Raw genomic sequence first — 18,988 nt, 5'->3', positions numbered from 1 at the left:
GGTCCCTTCACCCCCTCCCCCACTCCTCTGCCTTCTCCCGGCCTCGACGAGGCGGTCGCGGCGCCTAGCGCCGGGCTGAGGTGGCTGCCTTTGAAGACTGCGGTTAGTGTGTGAGCTCGGCTCGCGGCCGGGGCTGAGCAAACAGGAAGCCGGCACATCCTGCGCGGGCCCGGGACGCGCGCTCGCGGCGAGGGCCGGGAAGGTTGGGCCAGCGGCTCCTCCCCGGCTGCTCCGCTCCGGCCGCCCGAGACCCATGTGCCCCAAGCCCCGCAGCCGCGTGTCCCGCGCCTGGCGCCCCTGATCGCCGTACCCTGTCCCCCAAGGCCCGCCAGGTCCCCCACACCGCGCACCGTGGCTCGGCAGTTCCCGCGGCCCGGGGTCGGTCTGGAAAGGACTTTGGGGCTGGAAAGCGCAGGCCCCGTGGAGGATAGACGAAGGAGTGCGAGCTGGCAGCGCTGGTCTTTTTGCGAGTCTACCGGGCAGGCTGAGTAGGACGGAGCCAAAAAAGTATGCTTTCAGCTTGAGGGGAAAGGACCTAGGCTTTCCTGAGCTCACCCCCACCGATGGATGGTGGGAGGGCATAGGGCAGGCTGGAGAGTAGGGGGAGGAAGTCAACAGAACATCTTGGGCACAACCTCGAATTTCACAAGTGCCGCGTAATGGAAAGCCTTGAAAGGTGCACATCTTTTCCCCCAAGGATTCCCCTTCTGGAAATGTATCCTAAGGGGAAAAAAATAAATAAATAAATAAAATGTAGCTATGAATATTTCCTTTAAGGATGTACGATGAAGAGTCAAAATATCAAGCCAACGTAAATGCATCTGTAGAGGCCTGGTGAAATAATCGTGGTGCATTATGCCTGGGCTTCTCGGCGGCCATTACAAATCACCTCTAGCAGAGCGTGCATAGCGCCAGAAAATCTTGATACTGTGGTCAGCTTGACAAGCAGATACCAATGCACTGTGTGAAGTGGGACTTGAACTTTTGAAAATTTAAAAACAACTTTATTTAGATACAATTGAAGTACAATAATTTGCACTTTTGAAAAGTATACGGTTTGTTGAGTTTTTACATTTGTATATAATGATGAACCATCTCCACGACCGAGAGTGTAAACTATCCATCACCCCCCAAAGCATCCTTGGGTCCCTCCTGATCGCTCCCTTCCTTCCCCAACGCCCCAAACCACTAATCTGCTTTCTGTGCAAATTGTACTGCAGAGAGAGAGAGAGAGAGAGAAAGAAAGGGATATTTGAACTTTCTTCTCTTTGTTTATCCTTCTTTTCTAAATTGTATATGATACAAATGAATCACTTTTGTGATAAGATTGTTTTTAATGTTATTGAAATGTCTGCCACCAAAGACCCAGAAAGTGAACATTCTAAACTTAGCATACAGATGTTCGAGAAATGCCTGCCGAAAGGGATGTTTGCTGGTGGTGTGGACTGACTTGCAATTGCATTTTTTTGTGTGTGATGATGACTGTGGTGGTGATAAATATAAGTGTGATGGCCAAGGGATGTTGACTCTGGGTGTGACTGCTCTGTGAGGATGGCTGGAGGTATGCCGGTGGTGGTGGGGATGACAGCTGCAGGGTAATGATGACGGAGGGTATATGGCTCTAGGAGTTATGGTTGTAGGGGTGAGGGCATCACTGGGCATGACTGGCTCTAGTGATGGTGTCTGGAAGGGTGGTAGCATGGATGACAGTGGCAGTTGGGAGGCAGATACAGACAGATGACCCAGGTGTGTTGACGGCAGGGATGAGAACCCGAAGGTGTTGGCTGCAGGCAAGTGCTCATGGTGGTAGAGCTGATGGTCGTATGGGGAAGAGTGTCATGGGGATGACTGGTTGTAATGTAAGGGTAACAGCTGAAAGGATAACAGTTGTGACAGTCACAGAGGCAGTGATGACGACTGTAGGGGTGATGGCTGTGGTTGTTCTAGCAATAATGGCTGTAGATGTGCTGACGGCAGTGGGGATGACTTCAGGGTTGATCTGTAAGGTGATGGCTGTAGATAGGAATGATGACTCTAGGGTGATGGTAGAGGTAGTGATAGCAGTGATGATCTTGGTGATACAAGGTGACTGGGAGCATTGGCCCAACACCAGCAGAGAGATGGTCCCACTTCCAGTATCTGGATTCTGGTCAGTGAGATTAAAGGCTTGAGTAGGCTATATAACATTAGGTCGATTGGCTGAAGGATTGGCAAGGATTGCCATGAGATGGCAGGGTAGGGACTTTTCTCTGCTTGTTCAACCCAAAAGCTGTCTGCATCAGAATCTCTGGAGACTGAAGCTGGGACTTCCTTCCTCCCCAGGGGCCGGCAGGGGCTGCGATTGCTGTAAGAGTAGGTCACGTGACGGGGCTTCCTGTATGCCGCTGCCGCCGGGTGTCCATGGCCCGCACCCCCAAGCTGCCAGTGCAGCAGTCAGAGTGGCAGCCACAGGCTCAGTCCATGCCGTGCCCCCTGGGCGGTACTGGCGAGGCTGAGCAAGAGGCCTCCACATCTCGACACCTAGGAGAGCAAGCACAGAGTATCATCAGGATAGAGGACCATGTTGCGCCGTAAGCCCTCCAACGCCAGCGAGAAGGAGCCTACTCAGAAGAAAAAGGTGAGGAGCATCTTTGGGAACTTGTTGCTTCCTTCCCTCTGCTCTCTCAGCCCATCCTCTCCAGAACTCACAGAAGTGGGAAGAGCCAAAGACCTTCTGTTGGGTCTGTAGGTGAGGGCCATTCTCCCAAGGGCATGGGACTAGTAACAGAAGTCCAGGAGAGACTTCCCAAATTGTAGAGAAACAGAGTTATAGAATACACTCTCGGAAGCCTTGAGTTGCAGGATTCAACACTACCAGGGTAAGAGACTTAAAATTGGGACTAGAATCCTAGACTAGAATTTAAGAATTATAGAATACAATTCTCAAGTTGAACCTAAGACTATTTAGTCTCTCCCCTACAGCGGTCCCTCGCGAGCCTGCCTCTCAGGAGCCATCTCACTCCCAGGGCTCCACTGGGCTGCCCAGCCAGGAGCCATGATGCTCCCAGAGCCCCCGCCCTTTGGCCCTAGCCTGAGCTTGGCCATCTTCATTCAGCTTTGTTGTAGCTCCCGGGGGCCCACAGAAGAGGGGGCCACCTGAAGACGCAGCCCAGATTTCCAGATTCAGGGAAAGGGCCTCCAAAGGGGGCGTGCAGGTTCTTCCCAGCTGGGGAGAAATTATTTGTGAAGAATAAGAAATGAAGCTGCTGAGATGAGGCGTGGGAGTGAGGGCTGAGGGGGAAAAATTCCGTGGGTGGGGAGCAGGCATATTTTAAAGGCCAGGAAGAAAAGCAGCTGCTCATCTTCCTGGAGTTTTGAGGCCAGCCTAGAAGATTCCTTGAAGGCTCTGCCACATTTAGGTTTCTCTAGTTGAATTTGAGGATTTCTAGACTTCAATCTTGGACTCAATTGTCAGATTCTCCCCATCCATCAGCAGGTACATCCCACACACCCAGCAGGATCCTAGGACCATCCCAACTAGGCCTGAGCAGGTCGGAGAGGCCAGGCATAGCCACAGGCCAAGGTCAGGGGCCTCCAGGCCCCCATGGTGCCCTGCTGCTTTCCCCTGGAGCCTAGCCCAGGTGCTCCGTGGGGGAGCCCCTTTGTCAGAGGAGCGGCTCCCAGGCACAGACCGAACCAGCTGAGAAGCCGAGCCTCAGGGCACTGGGGTGTATATCCTGCTCCCCCTCAAGTCCTGGGGTGGCTGCCACTTCCGGCTGTATTCTCCCCCACCCCAGCCGCTTCGCTGAGGTTGCAGTGGAGGTGGGCGGGTGGGAAAGAGATTCACCACTCTTCACACAGGCTCTGTCACCCCTGTCCAAGCCCCACACAGCGCCAGCCCCGGCAGACTAACCTGGCAGACTTGCCATTGGCTGGCCCTCCTCAGCGAGTGGGTCCACTTCCCCTTGCTCTTCGGCTGACGGGGGTGGGAAACAGAGACCGCCCAAGACACTGCTGGGCCTCAAACTACAGGGGAGCTGAGCGGAGAAAAGAGTCTGAAAAAGAGCTGACACTTCCACACCAGCAGCCTGTGCCGTCTCAGGTGGAGGGGCCTGGAGGCTCACAGGAGCCAGAAATCCCGTTTTCTCTCCCCACTTCCATCATCCAGATTCTGGGTTTGGTGGATTTCTGGGATTCCCCACAGGCCTCTCCCATGAGAGTCCAGGCTGTTGCAGCCCTCTGAGGGCCATGTCCTCTAGGGCAACATCGGCCTGGCAAACCCTGCCTCAGCCCATCAGAGCCTGGGCCAGCCCCCAGAGCCACCCTCCCAGCCGCATCCCCTGGAAACACTCTTAGACAAGCCAGCTTTCCAGAAGGCAGACACAGCAGCTTCCCCAGGCTAGGAGGCAGCAGCACAGCTCCAGCTCTGTGACTTGGGCACGTCCCTACCCCTCAGAGGCCAAGGCAACGTGGTGGAGGGAATAGTACAAAGGCTAGTGTGAAGTAAGTGGAGGATGTGCTGGGAACCTTGACAAAGAGGGATAGGTCCTGACCTCCCCACCTCAGCAGGTTGTATGGATCACCTGCAACAGTACATGCGAGTGTGCTATCACATGTGTGCCTGTGCACATGAAGGGGTGCACGCTGAAGCCGTGGGTGGGGGCAGAGAGCCCACTGCCAAAAACAAGCCTTAAAGTGGAGAAAACAAGACCTCGTAGCTCACCAGATGCTGGGTGCTATGCTGTGCACTCATCTCTTAGCTCGTTGGTGCTTCACAACAGCCTTGTGAGGTGGGGGCCAGTGTTGTTTTTACTTTATGGCCAAGGCGCAGAGAGGTGAAGTGATTTACTCAAGGACACACAGCTAGGAAGCTGCCAAGCAGGGAGTGAAGCCAAGATCTGTCAGTGTCCAGAGTCTTAACCCTTTCCCCCTCTACTCTCATCTCCCTACTGACCTCAAAACCACTGGAGAAGTCTGATGCACATAAAAGACTCAACCTATCAGCAGAAGGGCTCTGCAGGGCAGGCCCAGATGGCTATGGACTGAGTGACCTTCCAAGGAGCCCCAAGCAGAGTCAGGAACAAGCCTTCCAGGGTGGTGGGGTCAGGATGTGTGTGTCATGAAGGACTGAGGAGATGCCCAGGTTGAGGGGGGAGGGAGGTTGGAAGAGGCAATACCCCTTGGCTGCCTTTTGGAGGCTCTTGCCTCCATCAAAGCATCTCTTTGCACTCTCTCTGATCTGTTGGAGTATAGGCAGTGGGCAGGAGTTTGTCCTCGGACCTGCCTCCCCTAAGGATAGTCCTACCCCATCACACACCTACTCTTCACTACATCCCAGACCTGCCACCAGGAAAAATGGAGAGAACTCAAGGCTCCCATCTGAGGGGTCACTTGTCCACTCCTTCCAGTCTCTCCCTGCCCCTCTCTTCTCCAATCTTGGCACATTACTTTTGCTGGCTCCCTTCCTACAGCACACCTTGGTGTGCCACCCCCCACCCCCACCACTAGCATGCACTTCATATTTTCCATGGCTCTTCATTGCCCACAGGTGAACACCGTGGCTGGCAAGGGCCTTCCATGGCCTTTTCTGCTCCACCATTCACCCCAAACACTGGTATACCCACCATTCCATCATCACTTTTGATCAAACCCTTCCCAGCTTCACCTGGAGCAATCCTGGATCCCCAGGACAGCCCAGCTCAAACGTGCCTCTTCCTCCACGAAGCCCTCCAGAGCCCTTCTCCCTCCATATTCCCACCTGCTCTCCTGGTAGCTTCTTCCAAATCCCACCTGCAGTCGCCATTACCCTTCATCTACTTCTGAAGAAGGGGCAACTTCGTGAGCTCTGAGCACAGTAACAAGCAGAAGCTTCCAGAATCGCGGACATGGGCTTGATGCTGGCCTCCACCTACTGCGTCACTCCATCTAGGATGCTTCATTTCTCCCAGTTTCAGTGTCCCCAGCTGGAAAGAGTGGGTGTAAGACGGGGCTGCAGGGAGGCTGAAGTGAGTGAACACATACACAGTGCTTGGCAAGGCACAGGGCACAGGGAAGGTACTCGACCTCTCGTTACTGGATTCCCACACATGCACAGGCCAGCGTCCAGAGCCCAGAGGGTGCTCAGTATGCAACCGGTATGCTGAAGGAGCAGACAGCATAGCAGCAGAGACACCTGGGATGGGGTTGGGGGGGACGCTGGAAAGCCGTGCTTACTTAGAAAGCAGGGAAGAAGATGCCAGGCCCAGCAGGGTGAGCCTCTGAGGGGGCGATGGGGGAAGCTTCCTGCAGGGGGGTGGCGCCTTTAAAACTAGATTTGAAAATCCTTTTTATTGAAGTATAATATCCATACAAAGAAGCGTGTACATTACAAATGTAACACTCAGTGGATTTCTGTAAAGTGAGCATCCCCATGTAGGCAGCCCCTGAATCACACAGAACACTTCCAACACTCCAGAAGTTTCCCTCATGCCCCTGCCAGTCACTGCATGCCCCTTCTCCCCCAAAGGTAACCAGCCATTCTCCTGACTTCCAACTGCATGGATTAGTTTTGAACTTTCTGTACAGGGAACCATACAGTATACCCTGGTGGCAGATCCCTTCTGCCCAACAGTGTAGCTGTGAGCATCACCATATTGCTGGGGAGAGTTGCACAAAGTTCACTGCCGTGTGCTATCCCCTCATGTGACTCTGCCACAGTTCACAGGTCCTCTCTACAGCTGATGAGTGTTTGAGTTGTTTCCAGTTAAACTGGGTTCTGAATGATGGGAAAAGCTACGGTTGATTGTAGGGAAGGCGAGGGGTAGGAGCTGCGAGGGGCTGCCGTGTCCCGTGCTCACCCCTCTCCGCCTCACAGCAACCCAGTGAGATGGGTGCTGTGCTCTTCATTTCACCCATGAGGAAACAGGAGCCCAGAGAAGTTGAGAAATTCACCCAGCTTTACACAGCTGCTCCATGGCAGAAGCAAGATGTGAACTCTTGCCAGCTGACGCCAAATAAAGAGACTGAGGTTTGGGGAAGATAAAGAAACTTACCGAAGGTCACACTCAGCAATGTGTGACGCCCAAACAGTAGTTCTTTCCGAGAGGCCCGCATACTCCCCTTAGACGTGAAAATGGGGCTTACAGTGTATGGTACCACCTCCCTCCCAGGGCCCCCAGGAGGGCCTCACCCTAAAGGGAGGCCAGGCAGAAAATCCAAAAGGACTCAAGGATTTCCACTCATACCTGGGTAGGGGATCACTTCAGACTTACTGAAAGGCATTGAGGATATTTGGGGTGCTCCTGAGTTTAGAGGTGGGTGGGGCAAAAGACCCTTATCCTTAGTCCCCCAAAGAAATTTTCTAGTCCTTTCTGTGTACGCAGGCCAGGGTTGAGGAGCACCCGGCCAGGCCCACGTTCCAGCACAGTCCTCATGGGCCTTTTAGATTGTTTTCTCCCATTTCGAGCTAAAGCTGGGACAGAGGTCCCAGGAGCCAAAAAGCCGCCCTCCCAGCCACCCCCAAACCCCGACAACGGCAGATTAATGACAGGAAAAGGAAAGAACTGCAATTAGAGGGCAGCCTAGTGGTCAGTTTACTCTTCCTCAACAAAGCCCACTTCCGGCCCCACGCCTTCCCTGCTTCAGGCTTTCCAGGCTCACTGGTCCCTGGGGCTTCAGGGGCGACGCTCAGCCTCCTGGTCTGCAGACCAGACTCGGGCTTGGTGAAGGGAAAGCCACAATAGGCCTGATCAGCCTAAATATAGGCGCCCAGCCTACCCTCCTTGGGCCCGGACCAGCCTGGTGCCCACCCTCTCTCTGTTCCCTCTTTTCCAGGCAATAAGAGGAAGAAGTTATCCAGGCAGCTGCATACTAGCTATACAAGAGGGGGGAAATGAATGGAAGGTGGAGAAGAGAAGGGGAGAACGAAGGAGAAAAAGAGGAAAAAACAGTGGGTAGGGAAAACCAGGGAAGGAGGATGGAGGAGATGCATGGGAATAGGAGCAGTCACCCCACCACCGCCCTCTACCACTCAGGTCCCTTTCCCAGCTCCCCAGCATCACATGCAAGGGGCTTTCTCCCTAAGGATGCAGGCACCTCACCCAGGAGGCCTTAATGGTGGTGGTATCTGCTTGACCTGGCCGCTGACCTGGTTTCTGGTCCGCTAGCTTGCTGTGACCTCTCAGAAGGTGTGGCCACTGCCCCTGATCACTGACTTGCTCTTGGTCAAGACCAAGGGAACTGAAGTGCTCCACTGTAGTCCCTGGGAGCGGGGGACCGATTGTGTGTATGGGGGGGAGTGTGATGCTGCCCCTGCCCTGGGGGATTGTCACTGGACCCCCCTTTTGTAGGAAAGAGGATGTGAAACTTTCAACTTTGTGCAGGTTTGGGGCTTCGGTTCCTCAAGCCCTTATCTCTCGTGTCTGCAGCCGACCCCACTCTATCTGTCTGGCCATCTGTGAACCCTGGTTCCTGTGTGCACCTCTGGTCTTGACTTGATTCGGGTTCAGCCTCCCCTTCTTGTGTCTCAAGTCAGCTCTCCTTACCTGGCCCCACTTTCTCCTGCTATCTTGCCATGTGCATGCGTGTGCAGTTAAGAAAGCTCATTTCCTGAAAACAGGCTTATCAGTGCTGTCGACTGAAAATAAATGCATAACCTAAAAGTTGAGAATTATGGTTTATTGAGTGGACTTGCTGAGGACTTGGGGGGTGGGGGATGGGGGAAGCCTCTCAGATAGCTCCGAGGGACAGCTCCCAAGAGGTAAGGGAGGAGCCAGAATACAAAGGAGTTTTGTAACAAAGACCAGGTAGTCAGAATATCAAAAGGTTACCGTTAGTTAAAGGAAACTAGACAACCCAAGTAAATAAATGTAGCACTTCTCTGTGTTATGGGAAGATGGCAAGAGTCTGCGCTTATCGAAGTCATTCCTTTGCTATGCAAAGATAAGGGCCAGTATTGTGTTCTTTCCCATCCTGCGTCCCTTCAGGGAGCATCATCAGGGGTGGCTGAAGTGGCTAAGGGCCTGGCAGCCGGCCGCCAGTCTCCATCCTGGTGCCTTCAGGCTCACCATGGGGTGACTGATGGTTGGATGGCCATGGCACGCTTTGCTTGCTGATACAGCGGAGATGGGCAACAGTTTTCATTCACAGCACAAACAATAGGTTGAGCCACGGACAGAGGAGCCTGGTGGGCTACAGTCCATAGGGGTCCCATGGGGGTCACAATGAATTGGACAGGACTTAGTGACTAAACAACAACAAATCTGAACACTGGCAAGTGTGTAGAGTAGCCAGCTCATTAGCAGCTGAGATTAAAAGCAGAGATGAAGACAGAAAATGGCAGTGTTCTTTTATTATGTTAGAACCAATCATTGGTGTCCTAAACCTTTACTCATTCAGTCTGTACCATGGCTTTCCTGAACGCATAATGCCAGTCTTACTGGCCCTTGGATGGGACACCTATGTGTCACGGCCCTCTCTCTTCTTGGGATATCGATGTGTCAGGCTGAAAGCCCCAGTGTGTTTCCCACGATCAGTCACAGGAAACCACGCCTGGGGAAGAGAGAGCCTGGAGGCCGGGCTGCAGGGTTTTGGAGGGTTTGCTCTACTATATGAAGAGCTGATGCTGTTGTACATGAGGTAGGTCTCCAGTAGTAGACACGCGTTTCCTCAGACACATTTAGTCTTTTACTACAGGGTTCTGGGGACCAGAACCAAGGTTCTGGTGGAACAGTGGGCTCAGCCTGTGGCCTGACTGGGTTGAGGCTCCTGAGGTGAGGAGCCTGCTTCAGGGGACCGCTCGCTGCTGAAGACAGGATGAGGACTTGCAGCATCACCTCTCAGCTCTGGGCCCAGCCCTGGGTTAAACGCGCTGTGCAGGGAGCAAGAACAGCTCTGTGCTCCTTACTGACCACAATTGTAATGCAACACAATTTAACTCCTGGTAACACCTCTGCTTCTCCCAGCTCTCCCTTCAGCGCTCCAGCAGCTTCAAAGATTTTGCCAAATCCAAACCCAGCTCCCCTGTGGTGAGCGAGAAGGAATTTAATCTGGATGATAATGTGAGTTCCAGAGCCTCCTTGGGGGATCTGGCTGCGGGCCCTGGCTTGGGAAGTGGAGGGGAGGGAGGGAAGTAGGGGAAAGAGGATTTTAGGATTGTGGAAGCAAAGCCTTTTTAAACACGATGGGCCTACCTCTGCACCTACCAAAATTCTGGGCCCTAAAGCTTCACCTGCATTCTTTTCATTTGCAAATTGCTAATTTAAGTATGAATGAATAGGGCCAAGAATAGGTCTGAGGCTAAAATGAGGATGGGGACCTCTCCTTCCCACCCCTCCAGGGTCTACCTGGACCCCAAGGCCTCCTTCTGCTCCCAAGTCCTGAACCCAGACCTGGGTTCCCGAATCTCCACATTTCTTGTCACAGATTCCAGAAGATGAGTCAAGTGTGCCGACCCCAGAGGATGCCGAGAAGAGCGGCAAGAAGCTGGGGAAGAAGTGGAGGGCAGTGATTTCCCGAACCATGAACAGGAAGACGGGCAAGAAGATGGTGAAGGCCCTGTCGGAGGAGATGGTGAGGCCTGGGACTCAGGTTCACCGCGGGTTGGGGAGGGTGCCACAAGGAAAAGCAGCGGTCTAGTAGTGGGTGAGCATGGCCTTCAGGAGAGCCACTGCCCGGGCACACTGCCTGGCCCCATACAAGCAGGAAGGTCACCGTGGGAAGGGAGCTCCCCCAGTCAAGCATGTGGCAGGAAGGGAGCAGGAGTGGGGTCTGAGGAGGGATGAAGGTCTGGGAAACAAGCTTCCTCGGGACACAGGCCTGAGGAGATGAGATAGCCTGGGGCATATTCATCCATCACGAAGTTTTACTTGAAAAGAGCCACTGGGATTGGGAAGGCTTGATTCAAAGAAGCCTGAAGAAAGAAAATCGAGAAGGCTGGCCGTGGGGACGGGGTTTGGGGAAGAGTACGTACACGTATGGCTGAGTCCCTTCGCTGTCCACCTGAAATGATCACAACATTGTTCATTGGCTATATTCCAATAAAAAATAAAAAGTTAAAAAAAAAAAAGGCTGGCCTTGGCCCCGGGAGGGAGGGCAAGACAGACAGCTGTGGGGCAGGCACATCCAAGTAGCTAAAGTCACACCAGGCGTCTGGTTTGCTCCTGGCTCTCGGAGGAGGTGCCCTGGCAGCAGTGTGCTGGAGTTAGCTCCCGCTAGCAGACTCCGCCAGCTCAAGACAGCAGTTGCTCAAATCTTCAGTAATTTCATGAACCAGGTGTGAGATACAAGCATTATTGAAAATTAATTTATATCAACTTAGAATTAAATCAATTATTTTAAGAAGAAAAAGAGTAAAGTCAGTCTTCAAAATTCATTTCCTAACTCTTGTCCTGCCTTTCACTGTGCTCTGTGCCCTTGTCTCAGTGGCTGGGGGGTGCAAATAGCCAATGCTGCCGCTCATGCTGGCTTCCGTGGTGGTGCCTGCCGATGCAGGAGCCATAGGAGATGCGGGTTTGATCCCTGGGTCAGGAAGAACCCCTGGAGAAGGGCATGGCAACCCACTCCAGTATTCCTGCCTGGGCTATCCCATGGACAGAGGAGCCTGGTGGGCTAGTCCATGGGGTCACAAAGAGTTTAACACAACTGTGAATGCATGCACGCTGCTCATTTAGGCGGTAGATCGGTTGGCCATTGTGGGAAGTATCTACAACACAGAAGCTGGCAACCCCTACAACTCAGGGTTTTTATCCCCACTCAGTCAACTAGCGGAGAAGGCAATGGCACCCCACTCCAATACTCTTGCCTGGAAAATCCCATGGACGGAGGAGCCTGGTAGGCTGCAGTCCATGGAATCTCTGAGGGTCGGACATGACTGAGTGACTTCACTTTCACTTTTCACTTTTGTGCACTGGAGAAGGAAATGGCAACCCACTCCAGTGTTCTTGCCTGGAGAATCCCAGGGACGGGGGAGCCTGGTGGGCTGCGGTCTATGGGCTCGCACAGAGTCGGACACGACTGAGTGACTTGGCAGTAGCAGCAGTCAACTAGTGAAAGAGTTACAACTGCACTGAGGAGGAGGCCCAGTGGGAGTGGGGACTACAACTGGGGAGGCCCGGCAGCTGTGGAGTCAGGCTGACAGGGCTGTGAGTTCCTGCGTGGCCTTGAGAACGTTCCTCCATGACTTCTCACCTGTGAGCTTGGGAGGATCAAGCACCTGTCCTCAAGTGAGGATGAACGGAAATCCTCTGTGTGGCACATAGGAACATAGTTAAAAGTAGTGAGTCTCTTCAGCACTGTGACCTGCCTGGCTATGCGCTACTAACACGTCTGAGTTCAGACTCCAGCACCGAGACTTTGCGTGTGTACATGGGCACTTCAGGCTGACACAGCACATTCACATGGTACCAAGGGAGCCTCATTCCACGGGCAGGGCAAGCACTCTCAGTCCCACTTCACAGAAGAGGAAACTAGGGCCCAGAGGGTGCCCTGCAGCCTTGCAAGAGGCATGGCTGGGGTGGCAGCCAGGCCCCAGCTCTCCCGGGAGGCCCGGCTCACTTCCTCTGCACCCGGGCCGGCCCCATGGGCACCTCAACTGATGCTACTCAGGGCTTCCTGCCTCTCCTCCCCTCCAGGGAGATACTCTGGAGGAGGGCTCAGCATCCCCGACGTCTCCAGACTGCAGCCTGGACAGCCCCGGCCCTGAGAAGATGGCGCTGGCTTTTTCTGAGCAGGAGGAGCGGGAGCTCCCAGCTCTCAGCCGCCAGGCCTCCACAGGTGAGTGTGGGAGGTGGGGGCACACGTGCTGACCCTGGAGGAAAGGACAGGGTGAACACCATACAGGGTGACTGTCTGGGAGGGGGTGGTAAAAGAAATGAATCTTTCCTGTTAATCTGCTGGGACCTTTCCCAGTCTCTTGAAATGAAATCTTCCTAACAATCTCATGGGGCGTTAATATTATTATCCCCACTTCGTTGATGTGAAAACTGAGGCTCAGGCAAATTGAGTGACTTGCGCAAAGTGACCCAGTCTTGAATTTAGTTCTGCCCTCCAGGAGCCTCCACTGACTGGAAGAACCTCATTGCCCTCTTAGTCTAGGCCTCCTCCACCTTCCAAGGGAAGCTAGAGGCTATGGGCTCCCTGGGCCTCTGACATCCCAGGCTGGGGGTCAGGGTATTGGCTCTCCTGCTGTGAAGACTCCACCTCCTGGACACGAGCCCTTGGTTTGCTGGGCCCGGGGCTCCACTTGGCATTGTCTAGATGTCCCTGGGGCTGGACAGGAGCTTTCAGCAGCCCTGCCTGAATGAGGTTCTGCAAGCTGTGGGCTGCAGACCTACAGAGGCACTGCCTTTCTCACCCTTATGATTAGTTCCAAATTCTCTGATGTTTCTCTTGCTCCAAAGACACCTCCTTACCCCAACTAAAAGTCACTTCTGCCCTTCATCCTGCCCTTCTCAGAATCTGAGTTTCCATGTGATGTAGCTAGACACTGAGTCTTATTAAGTAGACAAAGAAAATATTGATGCACGGTGTGGCTTCTTGTTGGAAGGTGACTTCCAGGAGCCCTGGAGTGGGAGTCAGGAATCCTGGAGTCTAACAGACCCAGGGCTGCCAATTATAAGGTGAGATGCCTTGGGCAGTTCACTTAGCCTGTCTGGTCTCAGTTTTCCTCATCTGCTCATTGGGTGTTGGCCCAGTTGGCTTCTAGAGACCCTCCAAATTTGCCCAGTCTTTGATCCTCTTATGATCAACTATTTTCATGCCTGGGGCCCCTGAAGCTATGCTCGTCAGGGTGGCGGAGAGGTTGGTTCAGAATCACTTCTGCAGTGTGAGACTTCTAGGAGCTCAGTTTTCTTCCCTTGGGATTTCTAGCCAGACCCCCTGAAAGGTACCAGCTGGGCACTGCCCCAGCTGTCCTGGGGACAAAGATGACCTTCTTCCCCGCCCATTTCCTGCAGGCAGTGAACTCTGCAGCCCCAGCCCAGGTTCTGGAAACTTTGGGGAGGAATCGACTGCACCGCAATACACGGGCCCCTTCTGTGGCCGGGCACGAGTGCACACTGACTTCACTCCCAGCCCCTATGACCGTGACTCACTGAAACTGCAGGTAAGGTCTGCTGAGCCTGGCAGGCTGTACCCGTACAGGAGGCTGCACTGAGCCAGGGTAAGGTGGTGTCCGCAAGAGGCCAAGGGGCCCCCTCATCCTCCATCCGTTCTACTCTCCTCCCACAGAAAGGAGACGTGATCCAGATCGTTGAAAAGCCGCCCGTGGGCACATGGCTGGGCCTGCTCAATGGCAGGATGGGCTCTTTCAAGTTCATCTACGTGGATGTGCTGCCCGAGGAGGCTGTGGGGCCTGCTCGCCCCAGCCGCCGACAGAGCAAGGGCAAGAGGCCCAAGCCCAAGACTCTGCATGAGCTGCTGGAGCGCATCGGCCTTGAGGTTTGAGTTGGGGGCCTGCGCGCATGTCTAGGAGCAAGGGATGGGGGCCAGGGCAAGTCAGTTCTGGGTGGAGAGCTGGGTCTTCGGTGGGGGTGGCTGGCAAGTAGCCTGCTTCTGCCCACAGGAGCACACGTCCACTCTGCTGCTCAATGGCTACCAGACACTGGAGGACTTCAAAGAGCTACGGGAAACACACCTCAATGAGCTGAACATCATGGACCCGCAGCATCGGGCCAAGCTGCTCACGGCCGCCGAGCTGCTGCTGGACTACGACAGTGAGTGGGCTTAGGAGTGGGGGGTGGGGGGGTGGGGCAGGAGGCCTGCCCCAGTCCTGCCCTGGCGCCCCTCTGCAGTGGGCAGGCGCTTTCTACACTTGAATTCCCATCTCTGGGCAGAGCTTGTGAGGAGAAGGGGTTTTAGGAGAGTTTTCTCAACCTCTACAAATCCTGTGAGATCAAAGGGAGAGACTTGGGGCCAGAGGAGGTGAGGCACAGACTTTAGGCCTCAGTGTTGGGTAATGATGGGGCCAGGATGCAAGAGCAGGCTTCCTGGCTACTAGCTCAGTGCTGAAGATGTTTGCACTCCTGGACAGGAGAGCTGGCCTGGACAGTACTCGGGGCAGGGGGAGGGTAGTGGTGGGCCCCCAGAGGGAGAGACAGCCTCCAGTGGGCTTCCCAGGGTCCCTCCACCCACAAGGAGCCCCTGGGATTTCTGAAGCCCCCTCACCGCTAAAGCCTGGGCCCCCCCAAATTCCTCTTCCTCCCTGGCCTCTGGCAGCTGGCAGCGAGGAGGCGGAAGAGGGCACGGAGAGTGGCCAGGAGCCAGCGGTGAGCACAGTGGCAGACCCCAAGGTGGACATCCCACGTGACTCTGGCTGCTTCGAGGGCTCTGAGAGCGGGCGTGATGAGGCAGAGCTCGCGGGCACTGAGGAGCAACTGCATGGCCTCTCCCTGTCTGGGGCCCCTTGAGGCCAGAGCAGGGATGGACCTGGCCTCCCGTGGTGGCCCTAGGCCGGAGGACTGGCACTGATCCCGGCCCTGCTCCCCCAGGGGCCCCTAGGGCAGCAGAGGCCGGCCAGGCCTTACAGATGCAACTGGAGTGCATGACAGGCCACACAAGCCTGGCCGCCTCCCTCCACCAGCTACTGACAGCACAGCTATTCCAGCTGCGGCCAAGGCAAGGGGGGTACCAAGAGGCCACCAAGGCCTCCAAACCCTCCTTGCCTCCACACCATCTTCCTTTGTTGTGATGATCCTGAAAAGGGGGCCAAGTCAGTGGTTCAGATCCAATCTCTCAACACCCTGGGAAAGGTGACCATTGCAAAGGACTCTAACTGATCACAGATGAATCCAGATTCTCAAAGGTTTGAAGAAAGCCACGTGTGTCTTTCCTACTTTCCTTCACCTTAATTTTCTTACAGGTTTAGCCACTAAATCATTGTGCCACTTCAACCGAGTGCTTTCTTCAGTCTCGGTCTAGGATGGGTCAGGATAAGAATGTATAGTTTCTGAGGGCCTTGCTAACTCTGACATTCTGTGATGGTTAAATATCTGCTGTCCTGTTACTATGGCCCAGGACACCAGTGGGGTTTACTGAGGGGGCTGGAGGGGCTTTGGGCTCCCAAATGAAATGGCTCCTGCTCATCCATTCCAACCTTCCCATATAACTCAAGCCAAGCTGTAACCGCCCCAGCTTAAGTCAATGCCCACACCTCAATAAGCACCCTCCGAGCCCCTCAAATGACACTTTCCCAAGGCTGAGCCAGACCTGGCTTCCAAGGACAGACTGGCCCCTCAGAGGTCCAGGCCCAGACCTGGCCTCTCACGTGGGTCCTTAAAAGCAAAGAAAGCGCAAAGCTTAACATTGTGGAGTCTGCTACTCCACCTTTACTCTGCTAAAGGTTTTGATAGACCTTGAGCTCCAGAAGGGACAGAGTGTTGGTAGGGGGCCTCCCTTGACCCCAGTACCAAGTTTGTGCCCAGAATTCCCAGAGTAACTCTTTCCCAGGGCCCAACTGGCCTGAGGGCAAACACTGCCCACCATGTCTTGGACTGCCTGCTTCGCAGACACACTTGGACCCAGAACCAGAAACTCTGGTAGAAGCCATCTTGGGGGGACGGTTTCAGTGTAAATATGAGGGGGGGTGCTTCCAAGGTGGCTCAGTGGTAAAGAATCTGCCTACCAATGCAGGAGACACGGGTTTGGTCCCTGGGTTGGGAAGATCCCCTGGAGAAGGAAATGGCAACCCACTCCAGTATTCTTGCCTGGAAAAGTCCATGGACAGAGGAGCCTGGCAGGCTGCAGTCCATGGGGTTACATGACTGAGCATGTGTGCATGAGGGTGGAGGGTCATGGGTTGGTAGCAATAAACTGGTAGAACTAAATTACTGTCTCCTGTCTTTGCTATGGAGGAGGCAGGGAGGTAAGGGGTAGGGTGTGGGGGGATGGAACAGATCAGTCTCCTTCAAAACTAGACTCAGCAGAATTTCCTTCACTGTCAGGGCCATCTGTCCCTTACCCAAAAGATGCTTGTGCCCTTGATCCTGCTGATGGCTAACCAACCCTTCTCAGAGCCCAGGCTCCTGTGGCCACCAGCCGTGCTCAGGTCTGAGGGTGGGGGCAATAGCTCTCTCCTTAGAAGTACTCATTCCCCACCCCCAGTGACTGAGGAGCCTGTCCTGGGGGCTGTCCAGGTCCAAGAGGGGGAGACTTGCAGTCATCATGGCCTTTTCTCCAAGGTCACCTCTTCTCGGGTCCCACCATGTACCCAGTGAAGCTCCACTGTCTCCTGGGAGGTGGACTGGAGACTAGGACCCTTGGCTTTGTTTCTCCAACATGAACTGCTTTAGGGACAGCAAACTGGAATGTGAGCTCCCACCAGCGTGAGGATGAGGCCACTCCGCTTCCATGCTTTGTTCCCAGCCACAATCATCCAACTACCGTGAGTGGCTGGGCAGCCCAAATGGCCTCACCACCCGAGGGGTGCTGAATAGTTGCTGTCATTTCAAAAGCACCAACACGGGCTTTGCATGCATCCTCATGCTATCCCCTCCCTCTGAGGGGATATCTTCCGTCATCTTCCCAATTTACAGAGGAAACAGGTTGAGTGGGAAACCCAATAAGCTTTCAAAGCCTGGCCAGCCCTCCAGAGGGCAGTCTATCCCTCTGTGATGTGCCTCTGACGTCCTTTGACCCAGCCATTCCCTTCCTAGGATTCCATCTGTACAAAGAGCCACATGAGTGCGCACAGATATATGGACAAAGATATTCAGGCCAGCTGTGTGTAAAAAATGGGAAACAATGCAAATGGGGAATTAGTTAGATACATTATGGTTCATTCATACAATGTCATTAAACACAGTGTTGTAGAAAAATATTTAATGACACAGGAAAAATCTTTGTGATTTTTTATTGTTTCACTTGAAATGTTAAAATTATACAAATAACGTACAAACGTTCTTGTAAAAGAAGTCTGAGCAATATCATGGGGGGAAAGTGAGTAATAAACCTTATTTATAGAGTGATTCCATTTTTATTTATGAAAAGGAAATATACACAAGAATAAAGACCAGACAAATCTGCACCAAATGGTTAACCAGTGGTGATCTTGTGAGGAGGGTGGGTGGGATTAGGGGAGTGAGCAAGAGGAGTATTCACCTAATACATTCTTGTCTTATTTGAATTTCAAAACAATGATTTTTGTATCTATAAAAAAGGACCAAAGTTTTAATGTTTGAAAACAATGGAACTAACAGGCCTAAGCCTCCAGTTTAGGGTGGCAGCAAAGTCGTTCTCCTGCTGCTTTTCTATGCAGGCTTTTGGAAAGATGGGGAGTGGGGGTGAATAAGACCCAAAGTACTTAAAATCCACATACACCAAGGGGAGCCTATCAGAGGAGAGTCCTACAATTTTCAAACCCCCTATTAACTCCCAGCTGGGGAAAGGAAAACTTCAGAAAAAGAGGAATGACTCAGAACACGATGTTTTGAAATCTTGCCCCGCCCTGGAGCGGGGGATGGGAACGTGTCTCACAGCTACTGGGCTTCAGTTTGGTCTGTAAGCCGAATATAGGCTGAAAGTAAGTAGTTGTGCAAGGGCTCCAATGATCATCAGATTTAGGGAGTGGGCCGTGAAGAAGGGCAATGAGGAAATGTAGACTACAGGCCAGGGGGAGAAAGGCAGTGCGCTTCTGTAGGTCTGCAGCCCACAGCCTGCAGCCCCTTGTCCAGGAAGGGCTGCTGGAAGCTCCTGTCCAGCCCCAGGGACATCTAGAAGATGTCAAGTGGAGCCCCGGGCCCAGCAAACCAAGGGCTGGTGTCTAGGAGGCAGAATCTTCACAGCTGGAGAGCAGATACCCCCAGCCCAGGATGTCAAAGGCCAAGCCTCTAGCTCCCCTTGGAAGGTGGGGGAGGCCTAGGCCAAGAGGGCAATGGGGTTCTTCCAGCCAGTGGAAGCTCCTCTAGGGCAGAAAGGAGAGTACTAGCAGTTAGCAGCTCTGGCCAACCTGACTTCAAGTATTGGGTCTCTTACTCATTAGCTGGATCATCCCGGACAAATCGTTAAACCCCCTTGAACCTTACTTTCCACATCAGTA

At 53.7% G+C, this 18,988-nt stretch overlaps 1 protein-coding gene across 1 annotated transcript; it reads left to right on the top strand.

Annotated features, from left to right (window-relative positions):
- The first annotated feature begins 2,369 nt into the window (after window positions 1-2,369).
- SASH3 (SAM and SH3 domain containing 3) lies at window positions 2,370-16,788 on the top strand. Its single transcript, XM_005908287.3, has 8 exons — window positions 2,370-2,617; window positions 9,921-10,016; window positions 10,381-10,527; window positions 12,588-12,729; window positions 13,911-14,059; window positions 14,185-14,394; window positions 14,519-14,669; window positions 15,172-16,788. Exons 1-8 carry the CDS (start codon window positions 2,561-2,563, stop codon window positions 15,360-15,362), a joined length of 1,143 nt encoding a protein of 380 aa, XP_005908349.1. The 5' UTR covers window positions 2,370-2,560; the 3' UTR covers window positions 15,363-16,788.
- Window positions 16,789-18,988: the final 2,200 nt, after the last annotated feature.

The sequence above is a fragment of the Bos mutus genome, chromosome X (assembly GCF_027580195.1).
Source record: "Bos mutus isolate GX-2022 chromosome X, NWIPB_WYAK_1.1, whole genome shotgun sequence".
NCBI classification, from domain to species: domain Eukaryota; kingdom Metazoa; phylum Chordata; class Mammalia; order Artiodactyla; family Bovidae; genus Bos; species Bos mutus.
This window is presented reverse-complemented; position numbering and strand designations above follow the sequence as displayed.